Genomic DNA, 22,397 nt, shown 5'->3' with positions numbered 1-22,397 from the left:
AAATATTGCACATGTGGACACTGCTCTCATTAAGAAAGGGAATGACACGTTTTCCCCACGTTCAACTTTTGCTTGTTTCACTGGATGCTTTTATTTTTAAGGAAATATCATATTTCCGGTTCTGTAACGCTTTATTTGCTGCCTAGTCTAACACAGCGTGCAGCGCACCACCTACTGCTTTGAGTCCCCTTGTCTTCCTCACTGTATCTCTCCGTCAAACATTGTCTCTCTCACTCACACACACACACACACACCGACGGCTGGCAATTGTCTATCAATACTGTAGTGTTTTTAATCAGTTGCAATCTGCTTGAAGGCTACATTGTTACTCTCATTTTCCATGCAGGGGAGGTTTACCCTCTTCATGCATTATTTAGTAGGGCGGCCCTGTAGAGGGGTGCAGGCCCAGAGGGGTGCTCCAAGGGACCTTCAAGGGTCTCATGTAAAATTAAAGGCTGTTTAATTTAACCGTGCAACAAATTCAGATAATGAGAGCATAAAAAGAGGATTATTTTGAGTGGAAATTTGCCACTAGCTTCTCAGCAAGAAAATAAACAAAAAAATGTTCTTGGAAAGGAGCTCCAGTGGGAAATTCCTAAAAGTGATCAAGTATGACTTTGGGGTCATAATTTTATGAACAGCTTTAAGAGGAGTGGAACAGGGAAAGAAACATGTGACTTAAGCAGAAGAAACCTTTATTCTCAACTTTAGTAAGTAAACACATTTAGTAGGTTGAACATTCATTTGCAAGCCAAATAAATTACATACACCCACAGTTAATCATTTGTTAAAAAAAAGTGCAAACCACATGGAAAACCATGAGCTCATTCTTGGAATATAAATAAAACACACCGGAGCCACCCAGCTCTACAGAAATTAAAACATGAAACTAGCGAACTGTACTTTATTCAGCAGGACAACCAGGCGTCGGATGATTTGCAGGACTTTGATGCAGCAGAATTAGACATTTACAGACTCCAGGCTCTTTATTTTGGCACTCCCATGATGCAGCGTTTTAGGACAGACTCAAAAGAGACAAACTTGCACTCAGCAGACATGAAGGCCATTCATTATTTTTAGTGGGATCGGAAGCATAAAAATGTTCTGCAGCATCATTATATCACATTATGTTCACTTTTCACCAATTGCTGTCTGTAGCTGTGAGGCTGAATCAATATAATACAATCAGTTCAGTTTAATTTCACAGGAAAAAACCCAAGAGGTTCATCAGCTGTGCAAAGACAATGGACAGAAACACGTGTGTGGCTTTGAAGTAACGATGCACATTTATATACACACAATGTTAAAGGTGCTTCCTTCCCAGTGAACAAACAAAAAGAAACTGCTTTTATCATTGGAGCTACTTGTTGGGCATTTCAAAAGGATCCAAATACACTAATAACACCACTGACGATCACACTCCTAACGACAGTCGGTCCAAAGAAATCACTGCTTTAAACTTGAGAGTGATTCCCATTAGGATTTCGTTGTCTGTCTCTATGGCCTTGTTGCAGCTCCTGTACTTCTAAAACTGGAATGAATAAATGAAATGGAGCATAAATATTTAACATCTGACTCAAGGACTGAAAAATATCAAAAAGAAACGTTTTGGGGTATACGAGAATCCATTTATTGGCCCTTGAAATGAGTCTGAGTGAAAACATGTGAAGAGGAAAGGGTGGTCAGGTGAGAGGCATGCGCGGGAGGATGGGAGAGGATGGTCTCCCATGATGCAGCTTTGTTTCTTCACATGGCATCAAAATGGAAACGGTGGGCTTCCTGGCGCTTCTCTCGGTCATCTGCTTTCTGCACAACACACACACACAGAGAAACACACAAAGCCAGGTTTTTAAGGTCAAAGGAAAACAGTCATTTATCTTGCACTGGAGTCATAAATACAAGAGGACACATCATCAGATTTTGTAGCGTATACAAAACAAACAATGACGACCTTCACTTATTTCTCTAAAGAAAGTTTAGGTTCTCCATCATCTGTTGAAATGGATTTTTCACTGTCATGTACAAAAATTAATTTCTAAGGAGGGACAGAGCTTGTGCTGGAGGGGAAGAGGGACCAGAAAGGCAAATCACTACCGTGTATTTTGGGAATGCCCGTGGGGTTTTCAATTACTGGCTAACAATCAGAGATGGTAGGGAAAATTTTTAAAAAAAAGAAAGAAAATCGGCTTGATTATTTCAAATCTTGGGGAATGTGCCATCAGAACTTAAAGGCATTTAGAATAATGCTATTTGAAAGTTAAAAACACTCATCACATGGTTGAGTGAGAAAACACCGATGTTAGTTGACAGTTCTAACGTGATGCAGGATTTTATTGATTTAAGACTTCAGAGGGACAGATCTGATGAAAGCTGTAAAGGATGGATTGAGTTTATTAATATCATGCAGGCAAATGAGTGAGAGTTGTAGTTTAACAACCTCATAACTGTGTTACTTACAGCTTTCTGGTTTCAGTATTCAGGGTTTTGTTTTGTATTACTCCGTCTCTCTTTTATTTTAAACCCCTGTTTGCTCTTGAATCAAATGTTTGGATTTGTATGCTCTAACAGAGTTCGCATAATGTCGTATGATTTATACTACTGTACACTATGTAAGTGCTTCCACCTACACATAACACAGGAGCTGCTCAGCCATGGAAATCACTGCAGGTTTTGTGCTGATGTTAATACCAGTGGAGGTTTGGAACTGTTGTTAGCAGAGCTTTGGCGATTTTTACTCACTATGTTCCTCAACTTCTTTCTTAGAGTTTTTTTTTCTGGCAACTGGCTGCTTTTTCAATCATCTTGAGTCCTGTACCTGACCATTTTCAGAGGAATTTTCTTTTCTTTTTTTTTTGTTAAGACACTTTAACACTGATCTACAAATCATTTTGGCACCAACTTACAAACCTGTGTTGTGTCCACACACAAAAGACAACTCAGTTAAGATTGTGTTTTTAGGTATTTTGTTACCAGCAGTCACACAATTTGTTGCAAATGTTATTAGAAGTGACAAAAATAACAGTTTGACAAACATATAATAGTAGTTTTGCAACCACATGATTTTTCCCACTGAGATAATATTGAAAACCTCGGTATACCTCCGAATGTGCAGGGGGTCCTTGAAACATCTGAGGAAACTGGACAAGTGAAGGACAGAAGTGGCAGGCTTAAGAAAACCATCTATAGCAAATGAACAGTACCTGAAAGTCATGTCCTTAAGAAATGGGAAAGAAATTGACGAAATACCTGACACCCGAGAGCTGAATTGGACCTTTAGTTGACATTTGAAGAAATTACAAGAAAGCTTGCGAAGAATAAAAGTGGAGGGTAGCTCAAGACTTTTGCATAGTACTGTGCTTCAACCTTTCCAGAGAAACAGATATTTCTGGAGGCTTTTTTTAAGTACAGGTTACTATGCAATGTTTTTACTGATTTGGCTAATGGAGGGTGGCCCATGAGCCAAATAAATACAAGACCCCTGCCTTAAATTGTACTTTATAACATCTCTAATAACCAAGGAAAAACAGAACAACAGGAACACAGAGTTTTCTGAAGAACTACTGGATTTGCCGTGGAGAATAATTTAGACATCACCTGCTATTATTTCTGCAAAGCCAAGTTACACGGGCACAGTATGTGGGAACCACTGAATACTCCACTACAAACAGGTAAACAGTGCCTGTTCCCCTAACCTCACAATAAACACGAACAACATGTGCAATCACAGAAGCTGTACATATCAAAGCTTGACAGCTGCAGCCTGAGCATGCTGTTCGTTAGCCAAACTAAAACTGATGGCAGTGAGATGACTAATGTGTGACTAAAACGGAAGTACATTTTCTTAAAAGCCAAAAGCTCTGTGCATCTGTGTGCTTGTTGAATGTGAGGACACTGTATTACTTCTAAACCAGAAACAGCTAAAATCTTGATTTGCAATCTGCAGTGCATCGGTCAGAGAACCTGAACCAAGCCCAACTGAACGCACTCAGATCTGAAAGCAGTGCTGAATAGGACGAACCTACTACCATTTATTCTTGGACAGATTGCTTAACTGGAAAATTTGTACTTTATTTACATTTACCAGTTGATTAGTTAAAAATGTGTTAGGAGAAAATGATCAAACTAAAACATTCTGGTTAACTTTGTGGTCTAATGTCTTGATGCATGCTCAATCACCCCAGTAAGTAAATCTCCAAAAGTAAATTCTGTTCATCTGGAGGTAACGTTTTCAGTGGTTTTCCCACTGAAAACGTTACCTCCAGATGAACAGAATCAACTTTTGGAGGTTTGTGGTCTAATGTTCAAATCTGTTAATAAGTGATGCACAAATTAGACTTTTTGTTAGGAGGTTAATATTCAATTACATCACAACAGGTAAAAATGTAATGTTTGCTCCAATGATTAATCAAATTCAAACATCACACAAACACACAGAGTTTCTGTCCTCCCGTCAATGTGAAAAGGCTTTTAAGGATAATATGTGTGCATTCATAGCCAACAGTCTATTATCATCATCTGGGCAGTGGGACAGACAGGCAGGTGTGATGGCTGCAGGCAGTGGTGTACGAACTAAGCTGTGAACAAGCTGACAGACGTGCAGCAGCAAAGTCCACCACCCTCTCCCAACAACACCTCCTCCCTGAGGGCCCCGCTCAAGTCACCTGCTTCTACTCTAATACTCCTGGTGTGCTGATGAAAAAAACAACAACAAAATTTCAGCCAACAGCAGCAATTTCTCATGTTTTCTGTTTACTTCTTTGAACCGGCACCTAACATCGTCTCAAACAGAACAAGAACATGTTATGATGTGAGAGCCCATGAAAGCAATTTTGTAATTTCAACATGTCCAGACTGTGTTCATCCCCGCAGTGCAGGAGTAGGGATAATGTACAGTTCTTTTTGAAGACAAGAAGGAGGAGGCCATGGGGATGTGTGAACATTTGCAACTGTGGTATCAAAAGTCAGAGCTGAAGTGATACTCCACCCTACATCTCTCTTTCAGGTGTCAAACTCAACCCCCTGTAGACTTCAAAGGAAAGTGTAAAACGTTTTTCGCCAAAATAAAACTAAAGACACTTTTTCCACCCTTACTGTTGAATTTGTAAGTGTGTCAGAACCACTTTGTCCCAACTTAATGACTGTTCACTACCAACAACCTGAAAAGACCGCGATTTCTTCTCAAATGCTAAATTTAATGAAGAAGTAGTTCCTGCGTACTTGTAATACATGCAATTCTATCTTTCTTAAAAAGGACTGTGAGGGTATTAACTAAATTATTTATAAGCTGCACCTTCCAGAATACACCAAGTTGATGCTTTCCTCACCAGGTGGACGTTGCAGGTTAAAACAACCATTATGCAGAGTGAGCTCTTGCAGCCGTGTGAAAAATGACATGCAAAATGTCTGAGCTTAACAGAAAGGATCTGGGGTCGACCCTGCCGTTTAAGCCGTTTTCACACATAGATAACAGCTTTTAAATTTTTGAGACATCACCTGGAAGAAGTGCAGGTGTGAACGCAGATGTGAGACAAAGTCAGATTGGACATTAGCTGGTCTTTAAAACATTTAGCTCCCTCATTAAAAAGTCTGTATGATGTCAGACAACGTGGTCTTCTGCAAGCTCTACCCAGACAGCTTCGGTGACTAAAACCACACAGAGTATTTCCAGTAGTGCAAATGTGTGTGAAACTACTGTAAAATGATTATTCACATGTGAAAATGGCCACGGATGAGTTAGAATCCATTATTCTATTGATCAAGGCCGTAACAGTAACAAGTGTCTGATATTCCGGGGTTTATTTGAACAAAATCAGTGATTTGTTCAATCACCTAAACATACATTTTTGGTCCCTATAATCAAACCAAGAACCTACAAATAAAATAATATTGAAGTAAAAAAAGCTATACCCAGGACACAACCCTAATCTCCTTGTTTAAAATTTGCAGACTAATTCCCAACATCAGTCCTCAACCCTCCTTATGTAAAACTAGTCTCTGTACAGAACAGTCAAATCTATAAATGAACCATTTATGTCACTTTGGGAGCCATTTGGAATCAAAGTATTCTTTTGTTTAGATGTTTTATATCGGTGTAATTGTTGGTGTAATCATTCCTGCCATTCCTACTGGCCATGTTTCTCCCAACACAAAGCCAGTGTAAGTAATCAGGAATAAAAAACCTGATCAAGTGGGTATTTTTTAAGTACAAGATTTTCATTTCTGCGGGCATTTCCTAGCTGAGCTGCAGTGAAGGGACAGTCGCACAAAGGGAGGAAATTTTGTGCTAAAAATATGCAGAAGATCCTCATCGATGTGGACAACCTCACACTGCTGAAGCCTCGTGTAAGCTTTGGCTCAACTATGTATTTATGCACAGAATGAGGATTTCCCTTACATCTCTGGAAACAGTACGGGGTCTGTTGATTACCAAGAGAAATAACTGCTGCGACAAACAGCTTACATATGTCTTATCTGCTTTAAGCCACACTTGTAAATGTGTCATAAATCCATGATCCAGTTCTTTAAATGTCGTGTTGGCCCAAGTGGACCTAATTATACCTACTCTATGCTTTTTAGTTGAATCTGAAGGGGACAAGGTCAAAGTTTTAAATAATGAGGTCAGTGCTTGTAACAAGTAAACCCTGTGAGTCAACAGCTGAGGTGACAGACTGATCTAATCACCCAGTTTCAGGAATTCTTTTCTATTTTTGTCTGTATGATGTCAGTGACATCATTCAAACTGAAGAAAATTGCATTAAAAGAAGGGTGGCCTTAAGGAAGAGGAGCCAAAACAGCTGGTGTCAGAGATGGTAAACTAATGGGTAGAACCAACAAGATATACAGTGGTGTAAAAAAGTGTTTGCCCCCTCCTGATTTCCTATTTTTTGTACTTTTGTCACACTGAATGATCATCAAAAAATTAAATATTAGACAAAGATAACGCAAGTAAAAACAAAATGCAGTTTCTAAATTATCTATTATCAAGGGGGAAAAAATCCAAACCTACATGGCCCTGTGTGAAAAAGTGATTGTTTGCTATCACATCTTTGGAAAGCTCAATGTGGCTAGAGTTCAATTTCTCTAGCCACACCCAAGTCTAATTACCGCCACACCTGTTCTCAATCAAGAAATCACTTAAGTAGAATCTGACTGACAAAGTTTGTCCCATTACATCTGGTGTAAAAGTAACGCAGCATTTTTAGAAAGGGAACATCATCCCATCTGTAAAATATGGTGGTAGTAGTGTGATTGTCTGGGGCTGTTGTGCTGCCTCAGGATCAGAAAGACTTGCTGTGGTAAATGGAACCCTGAATTCTGCTGTCTACCAAAATATCCTGAAGGACAATGTGAGCTTAAGCTAACGCGCACTTGGGTTCTGCAGCAGGACAATGATCCAAAAGACACCAGCAAGTCCACCTCTGAATGGTTTAACAAAAAAAAAGAAAAGAAAAAAAGAAGGATTTGGAGTGGCCTAGTCAAAGAACTGACCTGAATCCGATTGAGATGCTGTGGCATGACTTTAAAAAGGCAGTTCATGCTTGAAAACCTTTTAATATGGTTGAAAAACAATTTTGCAAAGATGAATGGGATAAAACTCCTCCACAGTGCTGTAAAGACTCGTTGTCAGTTATTGAAAACGCTTGATTGCAGTTGCTGCTGCTAAGGGTGGCCCAACCAGTTATTAGGTTTAGGGGGGAAATCACTTTTTCACACATTACCATATAGGTTTGGATTTTTTTCCACTTAATATTAAACAGCTCAATTTAGAAACTGATTACTTGTGTCATCTTTATCTAATATTTGAATTTGTTTGATGATCTGAAACATTTAAGTGTAACAAACATGCAAAAAATAGGAAACCAGGAAGGAGGGAAACACCACTGTAAAATACAGAAGGATTATTTTGAATCATACAAAGCTACTCTGGTAGTGTCCATATTATTATCTCATTTATCACTCTAAGAGTAAAGGTTTTGGTCTGTTTTTATAATCAAGACGTGATGAGGCACAGGTTTAAAGGGGTGAAATGTACATCTTTAAAGTTTGTGATTTGGCACAGTTGAAGACAAATGAATAACAACAATTCTATGTTATGTGGACTGCTGATTGTGTAGTCAGTCAATGACTTTGTTCTGTGGGTGAACAGGCAACAAGTTAAAATACTGTCAGATCTTTTTTTCCCTTTCCAAACATTTAAACGTTGCTTAAATGTTACGGCAGAGCCGTTCATGTTTTAGCATAACAAAACGACTAAACCCAGTCACTACATTAGAAAGATTTTTTGAGACGCATGTCCTCTTTTGTGGGTAAGCCAGTGCGTCCCTGATGTTGACTAATTTGCTTCATCCAAAAGACGAGCAGAAACACATTTATTCAATCTTTTTTTTTTAATCCTGTCAGTTTTGGTTTGTAATAAAGCCTTCATCTATCTTCAAAGACTGCAGCATCTCATATTGATTGATGCTGTGTTCTTTTTTTTACTCTTTTTTTTAAAAAAAAGCAACATGTTTTTAGGGAGCAGATTGATTTGATGTTCTTTCCTTTGGATAACCAATCCACTGGGCTGTGCTGCTGTCCAGGCCTGGTTTAATTGACTGTCCTGGGGATACTACCAATAGTCATCCTGAGGCTTGAATCATCATTAAGCAGCAGAGCATTGATTTGTGTCCATCTAAAGGGTTTTCTGACACAGTGGGCTGGTCTGTGTCCCAAACCAGGTGGAAAACTACAGTGATGCATACTGAAGTCTCACAGGGCTTTAATGTCAGCTAATTAAGTCTGGCCTGCATGATGATGAGATTGATTAAATTCTGCTTCATTGGTTTTTTCTTTCCCACAATTTGTTTAAAGGGGACCTTTCCTCAACTTGTGTCATTTATATACTGTTGCAAAGGTTGATTCTTGCATTAAACATGGCCGAAGTTTCAAATAATGAGGTCAGTGTATGTGAACCTAATCCCTGGGAGACGAACACTCAAAAAGCTCTGTTTCAGGCAGTTGCTCTACTCTTAGCTCTGTGCATGAGATAGGATATCACTAATAAGGTAATCTCAAACACATAGCTCGCTGGCTTTGTGCACAAAAGACTTACCAATCTGGTCAGAAAATCTTCTGCTTGCTACGGGCAGCCAATTGCAATAAAATTGGCTTTAAAGGAAGAGGACAGCTATTTCAGACAAACCAATAGGCTGAACCATAGTGAGATACCATATATGTAAGATGAGACATACCTCCCATATTTGAGCCACACGAGCTGTGAATCATGCAGATCGACTCTAACAAAGTCCAAGAATAAAAATATGGGGTTCAAAATGGTTTAACAGGTGCCTTTAAATACTTGTTTCTTCTACTTTCTGGAATATAGTCATATGGACTTCTTCATATCCCTAGCTAATATTGCATTGAACAGAAGTTCACAGAATTTGTGTAAAAGCCCTGTTAGCTGGTTAGGCTGGGCAACGTGTCTTTGCCCTCATGCTTCTGCCCTCTGCCTGACTTTGTTATTAGAAGAGCAAATACCAGAGGCGGCGGTGCAAACACACAGAAATGCCAAATGTCAATCAGCCGTCTCGCCTTGACCTTAGCGGATGCCCCGCATAAAGGAGATGGGAGAAGATGAGATATAAGAAAGAATGTTAGCAGCTTTTATATGTGATTTACCTTCAGTGTTAATTCTCTGGGTGGTGAAGGAGGTTACACCACATTAGCCAGTCAGTTCAGCTGTGTGTCTTCAAGTTATCAAGGCCAGACATATAGTCCAATTCAAATCAAATTTATCTTTAAATTGTGTCAACCTGAACAACCTGAAGGGTATATACCGACAAGACACTGGAGATCGTCCTCAGATAGAGTCAATGCTGTTTAGCTTTAGGGACAGAAGAACGCTGTGGGTTTAAAACACTGTTCACCAGTTAAATTAGAGACAGCTGCAGTTTGATTTATGGCAGGAAACTGTTATGTGCAGATGTATGTAAAAATAAATGTTGCAAAGTGAAAAGTGTTATTTCACCTTTCTAGAAGTAAAAAAACAAATCCATGTTTTCAATGGTATAAATGACAACTGTAAAAGTGTAGCTAAACAAAGATAAGTCATATTAAAAATCTTGTGCAAGTTAAAAATTACCCACTCATGTCTGTGTTTAGAGTGGCACATTTGAACTGGGTAGATCTGAGTTTTATTGGAATCCACTGATATTACTCTCATATAATGGCGAATATTGATTAGAAGGCATCTGGCTGCTTGCTACAGACCTAATGTTAACTTACTACTAATAGCCTGCTACATTTTAAAGAAAGATGGTGAAATGTTCCTTAAGCATGCTGCCCTGCATGTCAACCATTTCATTATACTTTGGGATTTTGCTCTTTAGATAGATTTAAGTTGCCCTTTCTGTGAATTTGTCTCTAAGCTGTACAGACACTCTAGCCTCCTGAATTTGCACCCAAAATGTTTCTAAACACAACCTTCATAATTCTTGGGCGGTACAGAGGTAACAGAAAAGTAAAAAGAAAACAAACAACTGCAAAGGATAATTTTTTCACAGCACTTTTGTATTTGGTGTAACATGGTAGATAATTGGAATTTCTACTTTTCAAATTGCAGCCTTGGCAGATTTGCATGGGATAAACATCACAGACTACCTCTGCAAATATTCCAACTGCACAGAGTTCCCCAGGTAGTACTAGTCAAGTGCAAACACGGCTTAATTCAACTGTGACTCCCAAGGAGCATTTCAATAAGAACTTCAATCACTGAACCTGAAGTTCTGCTGCATGCACAGTGGAAGCTCAGGATTATGCACAGTGGAAACCTGATAATGCACTTAGTAATCTGAATCAAATGAGTTTTCATATGCATTGTGAATGTTGGATGCCTCACCAATGTGGTGCAGTGTTTTGTTCTGAATTGAAATGATGATGAGTGCGATGTTACATATTTCGGTGCATTTGAATAATATATTCCTGTGCTGCTTCTAATCTATCTAATCAAAGCCTATCATGAGTTTGCAAGTACTATATGATATACCACCATATTATTAAACCATTAAGAAAATGTTACTGAACTGCATGCTGCGGAAATGAGAACTCTGAAACGAGTAGTCAAAAAGGCCAAAAACCTTTCTGGAACTAGTAACTATTACTCTTATTAGGGGTACAGTGGGGGGTAGTGAGACATTTTTGATTACTGTGACTAGTCAGCCTATGGACACCACAGTGTTCAAAGCCAAATATATTGTTGGTTTATGACTGACAACCGCTTCCTTCCTTCTTTCTGTGAGAACAAGACAGAACTGAGTTGAATCTGTGGGCTACTCAACAACAGTACACACTGGGACTGAACATAACAGAACTGAAGTGAAATGTGTGTAAAAGTGTCCAACGTAGCCACTGTCTGAGCTTTTCATGCTGTTCTTTTATCTTTGATGTTTGGTAAATGGACGGGTACTCATATAGCCTTTCTACTCAGTTGAGCACTCAAAGCGGTTTCTTACTTAAGTCTCATCCACACAAACATTCATATGCTTTTATCTACGCCTAAGTGCTTTCTGGCATTGACACAGTCTGATGGATGCATCAGGGGCAACTTGGAGTTCAGTACCGTGTCCAAGGATACGTCAGCATGTGAACTGAAGGAGTTCGATTGGTACCAGATGTAGACATGGTTAACATCTAGCTTTACTGGGTGTATGTGCTAACTGGGATTCAAACTCCAACCTGTTGTTCCAAAAACTAATGTCAATACTATACTGTCCAACTTTCAACCAATCAGCATTTGACGTATGTACAGTACGATTCATGTTGAGCTAAGCATTTCTGCTTTTTTTTTGAAGGGCTGCACCCAAGCACGTTTAAGTAGCTTGTGTATAAACAGAATCGTAAATAACCTTTAAGAGTGAAATAACCATTTTCTTAATTGCATTCCCCATTTCCTGCTCTTGCAACATAGCTTTCATCCACACACTCATCACTCCTCCCATCCACCTGAGCCTGCTAGATGTATCTTGTGTACGTAGTTTGGGCACCAGCCATGCTTATTTATTTATTTTTATCTTTTTGAATTTCGCATCAGCTCAGATGAAGCTGATGCACACACACCCACGTTTCTAAAAAAGAGGGCAATTAGAGCCCTTCTGTGTGTGTAACCATGCTGCATGTCAACCTGAGTGAAGACGCGCACACACACACAAACACACACACAGGAACACATTAAGTGCACATGGTCTCACGGCAGATGGTTTGGAGAAGATGCCAACAACTTACTGCACTGCTCAGCCCAGCAGACTGTGTGTGTGTGTGTGGATGAAAAAGGAAACAATCCAGAAAAAAAGAGAACATTTGCGATAATTTGTGTTTGTCTCTGAGTGTCATCAACCCTGCTATGATGGGATACATTTTTCTGAGACTGTGATGTGTGTGTGTGTGCCTCCATTAAAAAAAAAAAGAAAAAAAAAGAAAAAGAAAACAGTTTTTTTTTTCTTCACCGGAGGAGGTGAAGAAAAAAACAAAACCAAAAACATGAAAACATGCATTGACTCCCTGGAGAGCACATTTATGGCGGTAATGAACAGCAGATCTGCCGTGCTGAAAGGACAGAAGAAGGCAATTACAGCTGAACGTCCTTCCAGGTTGTGACCCCGAGAACGAGAGAGAGAGAGGTAGAGCGAGAGAAAGAGTGTGTATGTGTGTCTTGGTGGGAGGCGAGAGGACTACAGGACAGGGACAGTGAGACCCATCTGCTGCTGGTTGTGACCAATCTGCTCTCTCTCTCTCTCTCTCTATCTCACACACACATACACACACTCACACTCTGAAGCAGTAAATCACCAGGAAGAGGCCAACATTAACTACAACACGCTACTCTGTGTCTGTGTGTGTGTGTGTGTGTTCTGACCTTCTCTTGCCAATGAAGGATCCCAATAATAACAAGGATGAAGACACACACGCCGATCAGTGCGATGGCCGTCAGCAACACGCTGTTGCTGGGAGTAAGGTACAATTTAGCGCTCCAACTAAGAAGAGGGAGAGAGAGGGAGGAAGAGAGACAAAGAAAGATTGCCATATGCTGTTTTATGTTTTGCCATCTGACAGAAAAACAATGCAATTACCAAAATGCTGGACATTAGCAGAGACTGTGTTATGTTAAAATAAATAAACGAACAACTCTTTCACTTTCTGGTCATACAGCTGAACAGAATGAAAGACTGCGCTCTCTCTAGTTTCTAAGAACTTTTATGTATTTCCAGAAATCCAGCCACTTTGATGTATTAACTTTATCTTCATCATGATACATCTTGCAATCTGTTAGCTTGTACTTTGTGTGAAAAGACTACCAAGGCGCCTGTTTTCATATAAACAGTCAGTTAGTCTGATTTCACTTGTGGTGTATATGTAGGTATGTGTGCGTTGGCAAACATGCAAGTGTTATGAGCCTATCGAGGAAAGTGCATGTGTGTCATTGTTTGTCTGCGATGACTAGCCATCTGGAGCTCCTCCTGGGTTTTCAGCTACATGTGAATAGCGTCATGATAACATGAGGACACATGCTGCGAGGTAATAGCGTGTGTGCGTGAGCATGTTTTCTCACTTCTGGGTATTGTTTTGTGAAGATATACCACAGAGACGCTGTCTGGAGCGAGCTGAGGGTAACATTAACTCGAATATGCCAGCAAATGACATCAGGCGAGGCGGTTAAAAGTGTTGAATAGTGTCCATAGTAACAAATGTTAACAGGTTCTCTGAGCAAATTATATGACTGTGAACAAGGAAAGCAGCCATTTGTGACCCGTCTATATTGTATTATATCTAGAGGTGTAAGCGTTTATGTACCTGCGAGGTGTATCATGTGGGAAAGGCATGACAATAAGTTGAGAGTTGGGAATGATGGCCGTCCACTCCTTGTTCCTTATCTCCTGAAAAGAGAAGAAAAACACATTAACTGATTATCTTTATTCACAGTAATACATTATAGCAACCATATGTGCAATACAAGCAGACTGCTTTAAGATATGCACACACCGACACAATATGTATGTTAAGCCCTTCGAGGCAGAGTAATGGGTCTCATTCTTAGCTACTGTGGACTTGCTATTTTAAGCCGTGTGTTTCAGACATAGATAACCTACTACTTGAAATAAATTACCCAGGCTATGGTGAATAAAACCCTTTTTTTTCTTTATTGTGAGTGTGGTACATATGGCCGGGTGTATTTGCATGTATGATAAAGGATTTCTGTGGCAGTTTGTGTGCGAGCGCAGCCATCTGGAGAAGTCAGTCTCCGTCTTGATGAAATTCACATGGTCTTTTCATCATGTAACGCATCACATCGCAGCAGCAGAAAGGTCTGCTTTGAAGACTGGATTTATGGGAGTTGAAAGTTAGAACACACATTAAAAGTACATACAAAATTCTAACTGAAGTCAATTATTTTGACAAAAATCTCCAGTCCAGTAATGACTCACTACATCACATCTGAAGACTGCAGCTTGAAAATTTACAAGTTAGAGATTCAGAATTACTATTAAGTAAGATAAGTAGTGTTTTTGAATATTACCACTTCAATTTAGCAAATTCTGGAAAAACAAAAGTATTTTATGTTAATGATGTCTTGTCTCCTGTGTTTCATTTACAACTTGAATGCTCATGTTTACTGGTTTCTTTGTTTGGTATTATATCAACAGTGATTATATTAACACTGAGTGTCCACAGTGGCAGGGATACTGCTTTTAAATTATGATACATTCCTAGTTTACCCAAATAAGAGTTTTGCTTTATATTTCCTGATTAGATCTCGACTCATTTCTGTGTAGGCGAGGGAAAGACAGTGTTTGACAGACAGATCCCTCAGGCTCATCTTAAAGCTTATTTTAGTTTGAGATGTTTTAGTGTCAAAAGCTCTTGTTTGCAGGAACACTCTGAATATACTAAAGTACTTTTCTTGTGTAGAAGCTGCTCAGTGCAACCACAATCAACACAAGGCTCCAGCCTGTCTCTCTCAACCACCCAGGTTAGGAGGGAACTGAGGAGGATTAATGGCAAGAAGGCAGCGGGTCCAGATGGCATCAGCTCGAGGGTCGTCAGGTCCTGCGCGGACCAACTGTGTGGGGTGATGGAGCACCTCTTCAACCTGAGCCTGAGGTTGGGAAGAGTCCCACAGCTCTGGAAAACCTCCTGTGTTGTACCAGTGCCAAAGACTTCACGCCCCAAGGACCTCAACAGCTACAGGCCGGTGGCTCTGACATCCCACCTGATGAAGACCTTGGAGCGGTTGGTCCTGGCTCAGCTTCGGCGCCTAACAAGCTCATCACTGGACCCACTTCAGTTTGCCTACCAGCCTGGCATTGGCGCGGATGATGCCGTCATTCACCTCCTACATCGTTCCCTCGCTCACCTGGAGACCGCTGGAAGCACTGTGAGAATCATGTTCTTTGATTTCTCCAGTGCCTTCAACACTATTCTTCCCTCGGTTCTGAAGGACAAGCTGGAGAACTCTGGAGTGGACCATCACCTCACTACCTGGATTTTGGACTACCTCACCGACCGACCACAGTATGTGAGGACTCAGGGCTGTGTGTCGGACAGGGTCGTCTGCAGTACGGGGGCCCCACAGGGAACGGTTCTGGCTCCGTTCCTCTTCACCATCTACACTGCAGACTTCTCCCACAATTCCACCCAGTGCTTCCTGCAGAAGTTCTCTGATGACTCTGCAATAGTCGGCCTCATCACTGATGGGGACGACAAGGAGTACAGAGGACTGACTCAAGACTTTGTGGACTGGTGCCAGCTGAACTACCTCCAGATCAACGCCAGTAAAACCAAGGAGCTGGTGGTAGACTTCCGCAGGCACAAGCATTCTCCACTGCAACCACTGAACATCCAGGGTATGGACATTGAGGCTGTGGACAGCTACAGGTACCTTGGTGTTCATCTGAACAACAGACTGGACTGGACTCATAACTCAGACGCCCTCTACAGGAAAGGGCAGAGCAGGCTGTACCTGCTGCGGAGACTCAGGTCGTTTGGGGTGGAGGGCCCACTCCTGAAGACCTTCTATGACTCTGTTGTGGCTTCTGCTATCTTTTATGGTGTGGTCTGCTGGGGCGGCAGCATCTCTGCTGGGGACAGGAAGAGACTGAACAGGGTGATCCGAAGGGCCAGCTCTGTTCTAGGATGCCCTCTGGACCCAGTGGAGGTGGTGAGTGACAGGAGAATGGCGGCTAAGCTGTCATCCCTGTTGGACAACGTCTCCCACCCCATGCAGCAGACTGTGACAGCACTGAGCAGCTCCTTCAGTGGGAGACTGCGGCACCCACGGTGTGGGACGGAGAGATTTCGCAGGTCTTTCCTCCCCACTGCTGTCAGACTCCACAACAAAGACTTTAACTGAACAAACACACACATCCACACATGTGCAATAACACTAAGTGCAATAATCTTTTCTGGCATCGTTGTATTTTTACTCAGTTGTATATAGCATTCGTATTCTATTTTTATCTTATTGTATATTTTTATTCTATTTTATTCTACTGTATATAGTATATTATTTTATTCTATTCTGTACAGCTGTGTACTGTATTTATTCTTATTGTATTCTAATTTTTGCGTCATAACTTTTGCACTGTCCACTTCCTGCTGTGACAAAACAAATTTCCCACGTGTGGGACTAATAAAGGTTATCTTATCTTATCTTATCTTATCTGACCTGCTGGTCACTGAACAGCTTCCCTGTACAGGTAGGGGTACAGGTCTTACAAAAGGACACCACAGTGGCGATAATGAGGACAAATGGGACATACTGTCCAATTCTTTTTTTTTTTTTTAGCCTTTTTTCTGCCTACATTTGTAGACTGGAGCAGATAACTTACACTTTACTATGATTTTAAAGCATTTAGCCACATTGCCTGATTCAAAATTTAAATGTAAAAATGAAAGCCTGAAAGGTTAAGCAGGGCCGTTACATGCAGGTATCATGAAAATAAGCAAAAGTTAAAACAGTATGATGAATATATTGAACCTCATAGTTATGCATGAAAGCAGATTAGATTTCTTTTTTTAATTAAGACAAAGGTAATGAGACATATGTACAAGAAAAAAACCCAACAAATTTACAAAGAAAAAATGATTTTGCTTTTACAGCAAGAAACCATATTGTATATTTGATTGTATACTAAAAAGGTGGCAAAACCTCATCACGCCACAAACATCCCTAATTACTAAATACTGCAATCATTTTTACCTTGTTAGCTCAAAGAGTAGGAGAAAGGAAGCCTGGTTTTAGCCTAGAAACATCAGGCTATGACTTGGATTTGAACGAGGAAATCGCTTCTCTAAAAGATCTGCAATTACAGAGTGCCTTTTAACTTTCTGCAAACCACTTTCCACTGTGTCCTTGCCAGAACAAGTTCAGTGTCTTGCACATGAATACTTTGGCACGAGAAGGGGCAACCCGTTTACCACACGAGTTAATTATGCCTTGCAAAGTGAATAAATGAGGCTACTTTGCAAGAGGAAAAAAAAGAAATCTTTTATATTGGGGAATATCTAAAGTTCTGAGACGGTTAAGACAGACTTAACATAACTGCAGAGTTTACAAACATTTGCTTGGAGAACTGTTTGACAGCAGCTTGACTCTGCATAAGTTTCAGTTTCATTTTTAGTTGTTTGCTGCCTTAGGGCTCAGCAACTAGTGGTGACATCTGACATGAGACTGACACAGGCCGTATTTAGCATCTTTATAAAACAGGGCTTAGGTTTCTGGAAAAGCCCAGTGTAGTCGTCTGTGTCTGCTAGCGTTCTTATCCATATTATTCTGCTTTAAGAGCCTGCTCAGGCAACTGGGGTTGTTCTCTGGCTCATAATGGGTTAAGAGCGCAGTGGTATAAATAGGAGAAGGGGGCAATATATAAATGATTTAAAGGCTGTAACTATACTCGCAGTTCAGAGGAAAGAATTCCAGTTCTACGTTTGGCAGAATCTGTAAGTGCCACTGCTCTTTAATTGTGACTCCTTTCTTCATCAATTGGAAGGAACTACATCTTGCTATTTTGAATAAGCGTACAGCAACGGCATTGCTTTTTACATAACAAGCACATTCTAGCCGCCAGCCATTGTCGCTTAGCTCTTGGAAAGCACTGCCGTTGGTGCGGCAACTGGCGGGGGAGCAGAGCTGGAGACGAGTCAGCCTCCACTACCGCTGCCTGGGAGCAGATCCGATCTGGCTGTTTGGAAGAGAAAAGTGTTCCTAAGTCTTCAGAGAGAACGAGAGATACTCTGGTTCAAAGCCAGGAAAACTGGCACACTATGGAGAGTGAGAGAGATAGATACAGAGTTAGAGGATGAGGAAGACAGAGAGAGAGTGAGAGTGACAAGTAGGGGACTGATTAGTGAAGTAAACCACTTTGAACAGCAAAGGGAATCCCCTGGGTGGAAGATAAGTGAACAGGAGGACTGAGACTCACAGAGAAAGATGAGGAGGGGTGAATAAATGAGAGGACTGATTGGACAGAGGGAAGAAGATATCCACTAAGATTCTACAAAACATCGCCTTCTGCGAACCAGCGGGCAGAAACTCTCTTTGTGCTGGAGAAAGTGTAAAGGGCACAGCAGGGGAGACAGGAAGAAAACAGGACAGAAATAAAGATTGAAACAAAACAAAAATGAGAGACAAGCAAATCAAGAGAGCTGGCAAACAGAAAGAGCTAAATAAGCCGACTGTGCAGGGTGGCGTAACGATCAGATTTCTAAACCTTCGCCTCTTTTCTCATTACAGGTAGATTCAATGGAGGTACTCCACTCCCCAGTCCCTCTGGGCACCAAAGAAAAAACTACTCTGCATAATAGCGCACATCTTTAGGCATTAATTAATTCACACTGTAAAAGGGACAAGAGAGGAGGAAAAATGAGGGAAAAAGGATTGCATTCCTTTGCATGGGAAAAAGGAGGGTGTGGAAAGAGGACAATAACGCAGTTTGTTTGTGATGAGTGTTCCCGGTGCCCTATGCTGTCTGACTAGCGGACTGAGCCATCTGCAATTCTAATCAGCTGTTCAACGAAAACCTTGGTACCACACAGGAGGGAAAAGGGGCCCTGTCGTGCCTAATATTCAGAGTGACAGTGCTACGTTACAGAGAGAAAAAGAGAGACGGAGACGAAGGCGGAGAGAGCTGAACTGAAGAGAGATGAGATTAGAGGTAGTGAAGAGTAGAAATATAGACAAAGAATAGATAAAAACCATAAAATAAAACCAATTTTTTATTATTACTATACTGATCTGTTGCCATATGACAGGAATCACATATGTGGTTGATTCAGAGTCATTCATAAACAGTCATTTAGCTGGTTGCTCAGCAAAGATGTGTAGAAGTAGTAAAAAAGGAAGCCATTAGCATTTCTATTTCAGTGGGAAGCTCGCTACACCTTTATTAATTCCTCTGTTGATGTCATCAATCATCCCATACATTAAAAAGGAGCTGTGTAATCTAGCTTCCGTAAAGCATCAATCTGTGTCACATAATTCTCTCAACCTTTATTTACTTTTTAGTCATTAAATGGGCAGGGAAATCTGATTTTCTTTCACCTAGATTCTACTGCGCAATCACGCCTCTGCAGAGGTAAATAAAATGTGAAAATCCCTACAAAAATAAAACTGCTGGCCTGTGTTTAGGTGAATTATACATAAATCAAACCAAAGACTTCCAGTAAAACTTGGAGAGAAAAAAAGTAGTAACTGTGAGATTGTGAAGATGTCATAGTTTTTTTTTTAAAGCTAAGATGCATGATAATTCATTTTTATATTTTATTTTTATATTTCAAGCATAAAAGCTATAAAATGTACAGACTAACGTCTCTCTTTCTATATTTATGAACTAACGTCAACAGCAAGCAAACAGTTGTGTTTATGTCATTTGGCAAACAAGGTATAAAATAGTTCCTTGCATAAACTACTGCTTTAATTAAAGAAAAATCTCAACCAAGCATTAAATGCCTTTGCAAGATTAGGGAGATACTGTAGTCTCTGTTTACCTCACTTTCTAATTTGATAAGAAAGTATGTGGAGGGAAATCCCTCTACTGAACCTTCACGAAACACCTTTCAAACTAATCTCACAATCCCTGGAAGAAATGTGCTACATCAAGCATCATCATGAAAAATGCTGGAGCAGTTGGAGAAAAACAACTTTTTTGCTCTCCGCTTATGACTTACAAAAAGTGCTTCAATTGCTCCCTCCATTAATTCATCCATCATTTGATATTTTCTTGGAAGATTTTCTTGTTTTTAAAACCACGATTCCGAGGCTCATTACAGAGACATTCAATGTCTTAGTCAGGCATGCCGTACACTGTTAAATTCAGGACACGTTAAGCTGCTCAGAAATGACTTAATCTGGCATTTGACTACAAGTGTTGTATTTTAAATCACTTTGCACCTGGGGTTGTAAAAGGCTCATTTTTTTGCACAACTTTCCTTCCTTTTGCTATTTGCTGTGACATAAGCTCTGTAAAGGAATCTTCCTCAGACATTCTGTGAGACCATGAACCCTGCAGCAGAAGTACTGGCAGTTATCTCGGTAAAATTTCCTCACCGTCTCTCCAGGCTGCCGGGGGATGCCGACGAAAAGGTGATCCAGGAAGTTGGCGCTGCGTCCGAGCCCCAGTACAGTGTAGGGCAGCTGGAGGGAGAAATAAGCTGACTGGCTTAGCTGACCAGCTACAGGAGGGAAGACAAAGAAAAGACAAGTTTGCCATCAATGAGGTATTCTTTTCAGCAAACACTAAAACCAAGTCAGAATATACATTAAAATATGCATGTATTGCCCTTGAATGTACAAGCAAGCATGTGCGGTCTCCAGATGCTGAATCATTATGACTCTACTGCCACCACAGTTAACATTTTTGCATTAATTAATTCTTTGGAAAGCACTCGAGAGAATGAAATTTGGTACACTTGCCAGTACAACTTTGTACTTCTGGCTGGTCAAGTCTGAAATTTATCATGAAAATACTTGGGGAAAAAAAGCTATATCATAATTCAGTAATCTATGAGATTCAACAATGTGCAAAAAGAGTGCAGCAAAAAGTCTTTAAAGAGCATTATTATAAGCAACTATAAGCAGTGCAGAAAATATAAACAGAAATTAGTGAACATTCTTGATACAAAGGAATCTTCTGTTGGGCTTTTTAAGTCTTAGGCTTTGGAATTCATGTACTTTAGAAGTTACTTTCAAACACGCCATCCATCTTAATACTGCCAGACCACAAGCCCCTCCCTTCCAGTGACACTGCCCAAATGTTAGCAGCATCCCTAAGAAGGACACTGCACCTTAAAACACCACAAAAACTGTGCAGGAATGACAAGAGGCAAGACAAAGGAGTTGATTCGGCCTCCAAACTCCCCAAATTTAAGCGTACAAGTACCAGAACAAGCCCGATCGACTCGCGACACCAAAAGGTTCCATTTCCGCCAACATCTTGGTGTCTGACAAAGTAGGAAACCTCAAAACGATTCTGTATCCAAGATCATTACAAGGTGTTGGTCTGGGATGGGTGGGAATGAGACACAGTGTAACATCTGAAGTCAAGTCAAATTTGTTTTTCGTACATTTAGAAACAACAAAGTGCTGTAGATTCCAGGAACGATATAAAGAACATTAAATCAACAACTTAGACTTCATCACTGGGCTCATATAATGTAAAACCATGTGCTCCAACCAAACCTATCCTGAGCACGACTGTTGATGACAACATGAATACGTACGAGTAACCATAATAAGAGGAATGAGAAGGAAATACACAACCAAAGCGACTGAGCCAGAGGGACTGCAGCATGAGACCTTGTGTTCTGACATGAAGCAGCGTCATAAAAGATACAAATCAGAGAGACACCTGAGGCCAGTGCAACACCTCTCTCTGTCTCTTCACCCAACCTCCCTCCTGTAATCTCTCCCCACTCACTTAATATTCTCATCCAATCCTCACTATTGTGTTTCCTCCTTTCTGCTCATCTCTCCATTCCTCTCTCTTGATACATCACTCTGATTTGGCCTTTCTCTCTCTCTCTCTCTCTCTCTCTCTCTCTCTCTCTCTCTCTCTCTCTCTCTCTCCCCTTCAGCTGCTGTATCTCGCCCACGCCACCCAACTCTGCCAAGTGCAGCCGACATAAATCAACCTCTATGTGGTAAACAAAGAGAGGGAAGGGGAGAGAGAGAAAGATGGAAGAAGAGAAAGAGAAAGCCTTGAGGCAGCCAGTGATCAGAACTAATGTGGATGGACTGCGTATTGCAGGCCAAGAGAAGCACAATAGCTATGCTTCTCTCTTTATTTTCTTTAATCTATGCCCAACCTCAGTTTGTCCGGTTCATTTTGGCCACCTGCAGTAAGGTCCTGTCAGTCCACCTGACTGCA

General features: G+C 40.6%; 1 protein-coding gene across 1 annotated transcript in view; it reads right to left on the bottom strand.

The window, feature by feature from the left end:
* Nucleotides 1-678: 678 nt before the first annotated feature.
* Nucleotides 679-22,397, bottom strand: part of itfg1 (integrin alpha FG-GAP repeat containing 1) — a 159,464-nt gene continuing 137,745 nt past the window's right edge. Inside the window, exons 15-18 of the mRNA XM_085436741.1 lie at nt 20,579-20,703; nt 13,828-13,910; nt 12,893-13,010; nt 679-1,806 (exon numbers count right to left, since the gene is read on the bottom strand). Coding sequence (XP_085292867.1) covers nt 1,747-1,806; nt 12,893-13,010; nt 13,828-13,910; nt 20,579-20,703 — 386 coding nt within the window. The 3' untranslated portion in view covers nt 679-1,746. The remainder of the gene's footprint in view (nt 1,807-12,892; nt 13,011-13,827; nt 13,911-20,578; nt 20,704-22,397) is intronic.

This window comes from Copadichromis virginalis, linkage group LG1, assembly GCF_057382275.1.
Source record: "Copadichromis virginalis isolate Kocher_CV1m ecotype Utaka linkage group LG1, C_Virginalis_male_GT1.1, whole genome shotgun sequence".
In the NCBI taxonomy this organism is placed as follows: Eukaryota; Metazoa; Chordata; class Actinopteri; order Cichliformes; family Cichlidae; genus Copadichromis; species Copadichromis virginalis.
The sequence above is the reverse complement of the archived record's forward strand: the minus strand, read 5'-3'. Positions and strand labels throughout refer to the sequence as shown.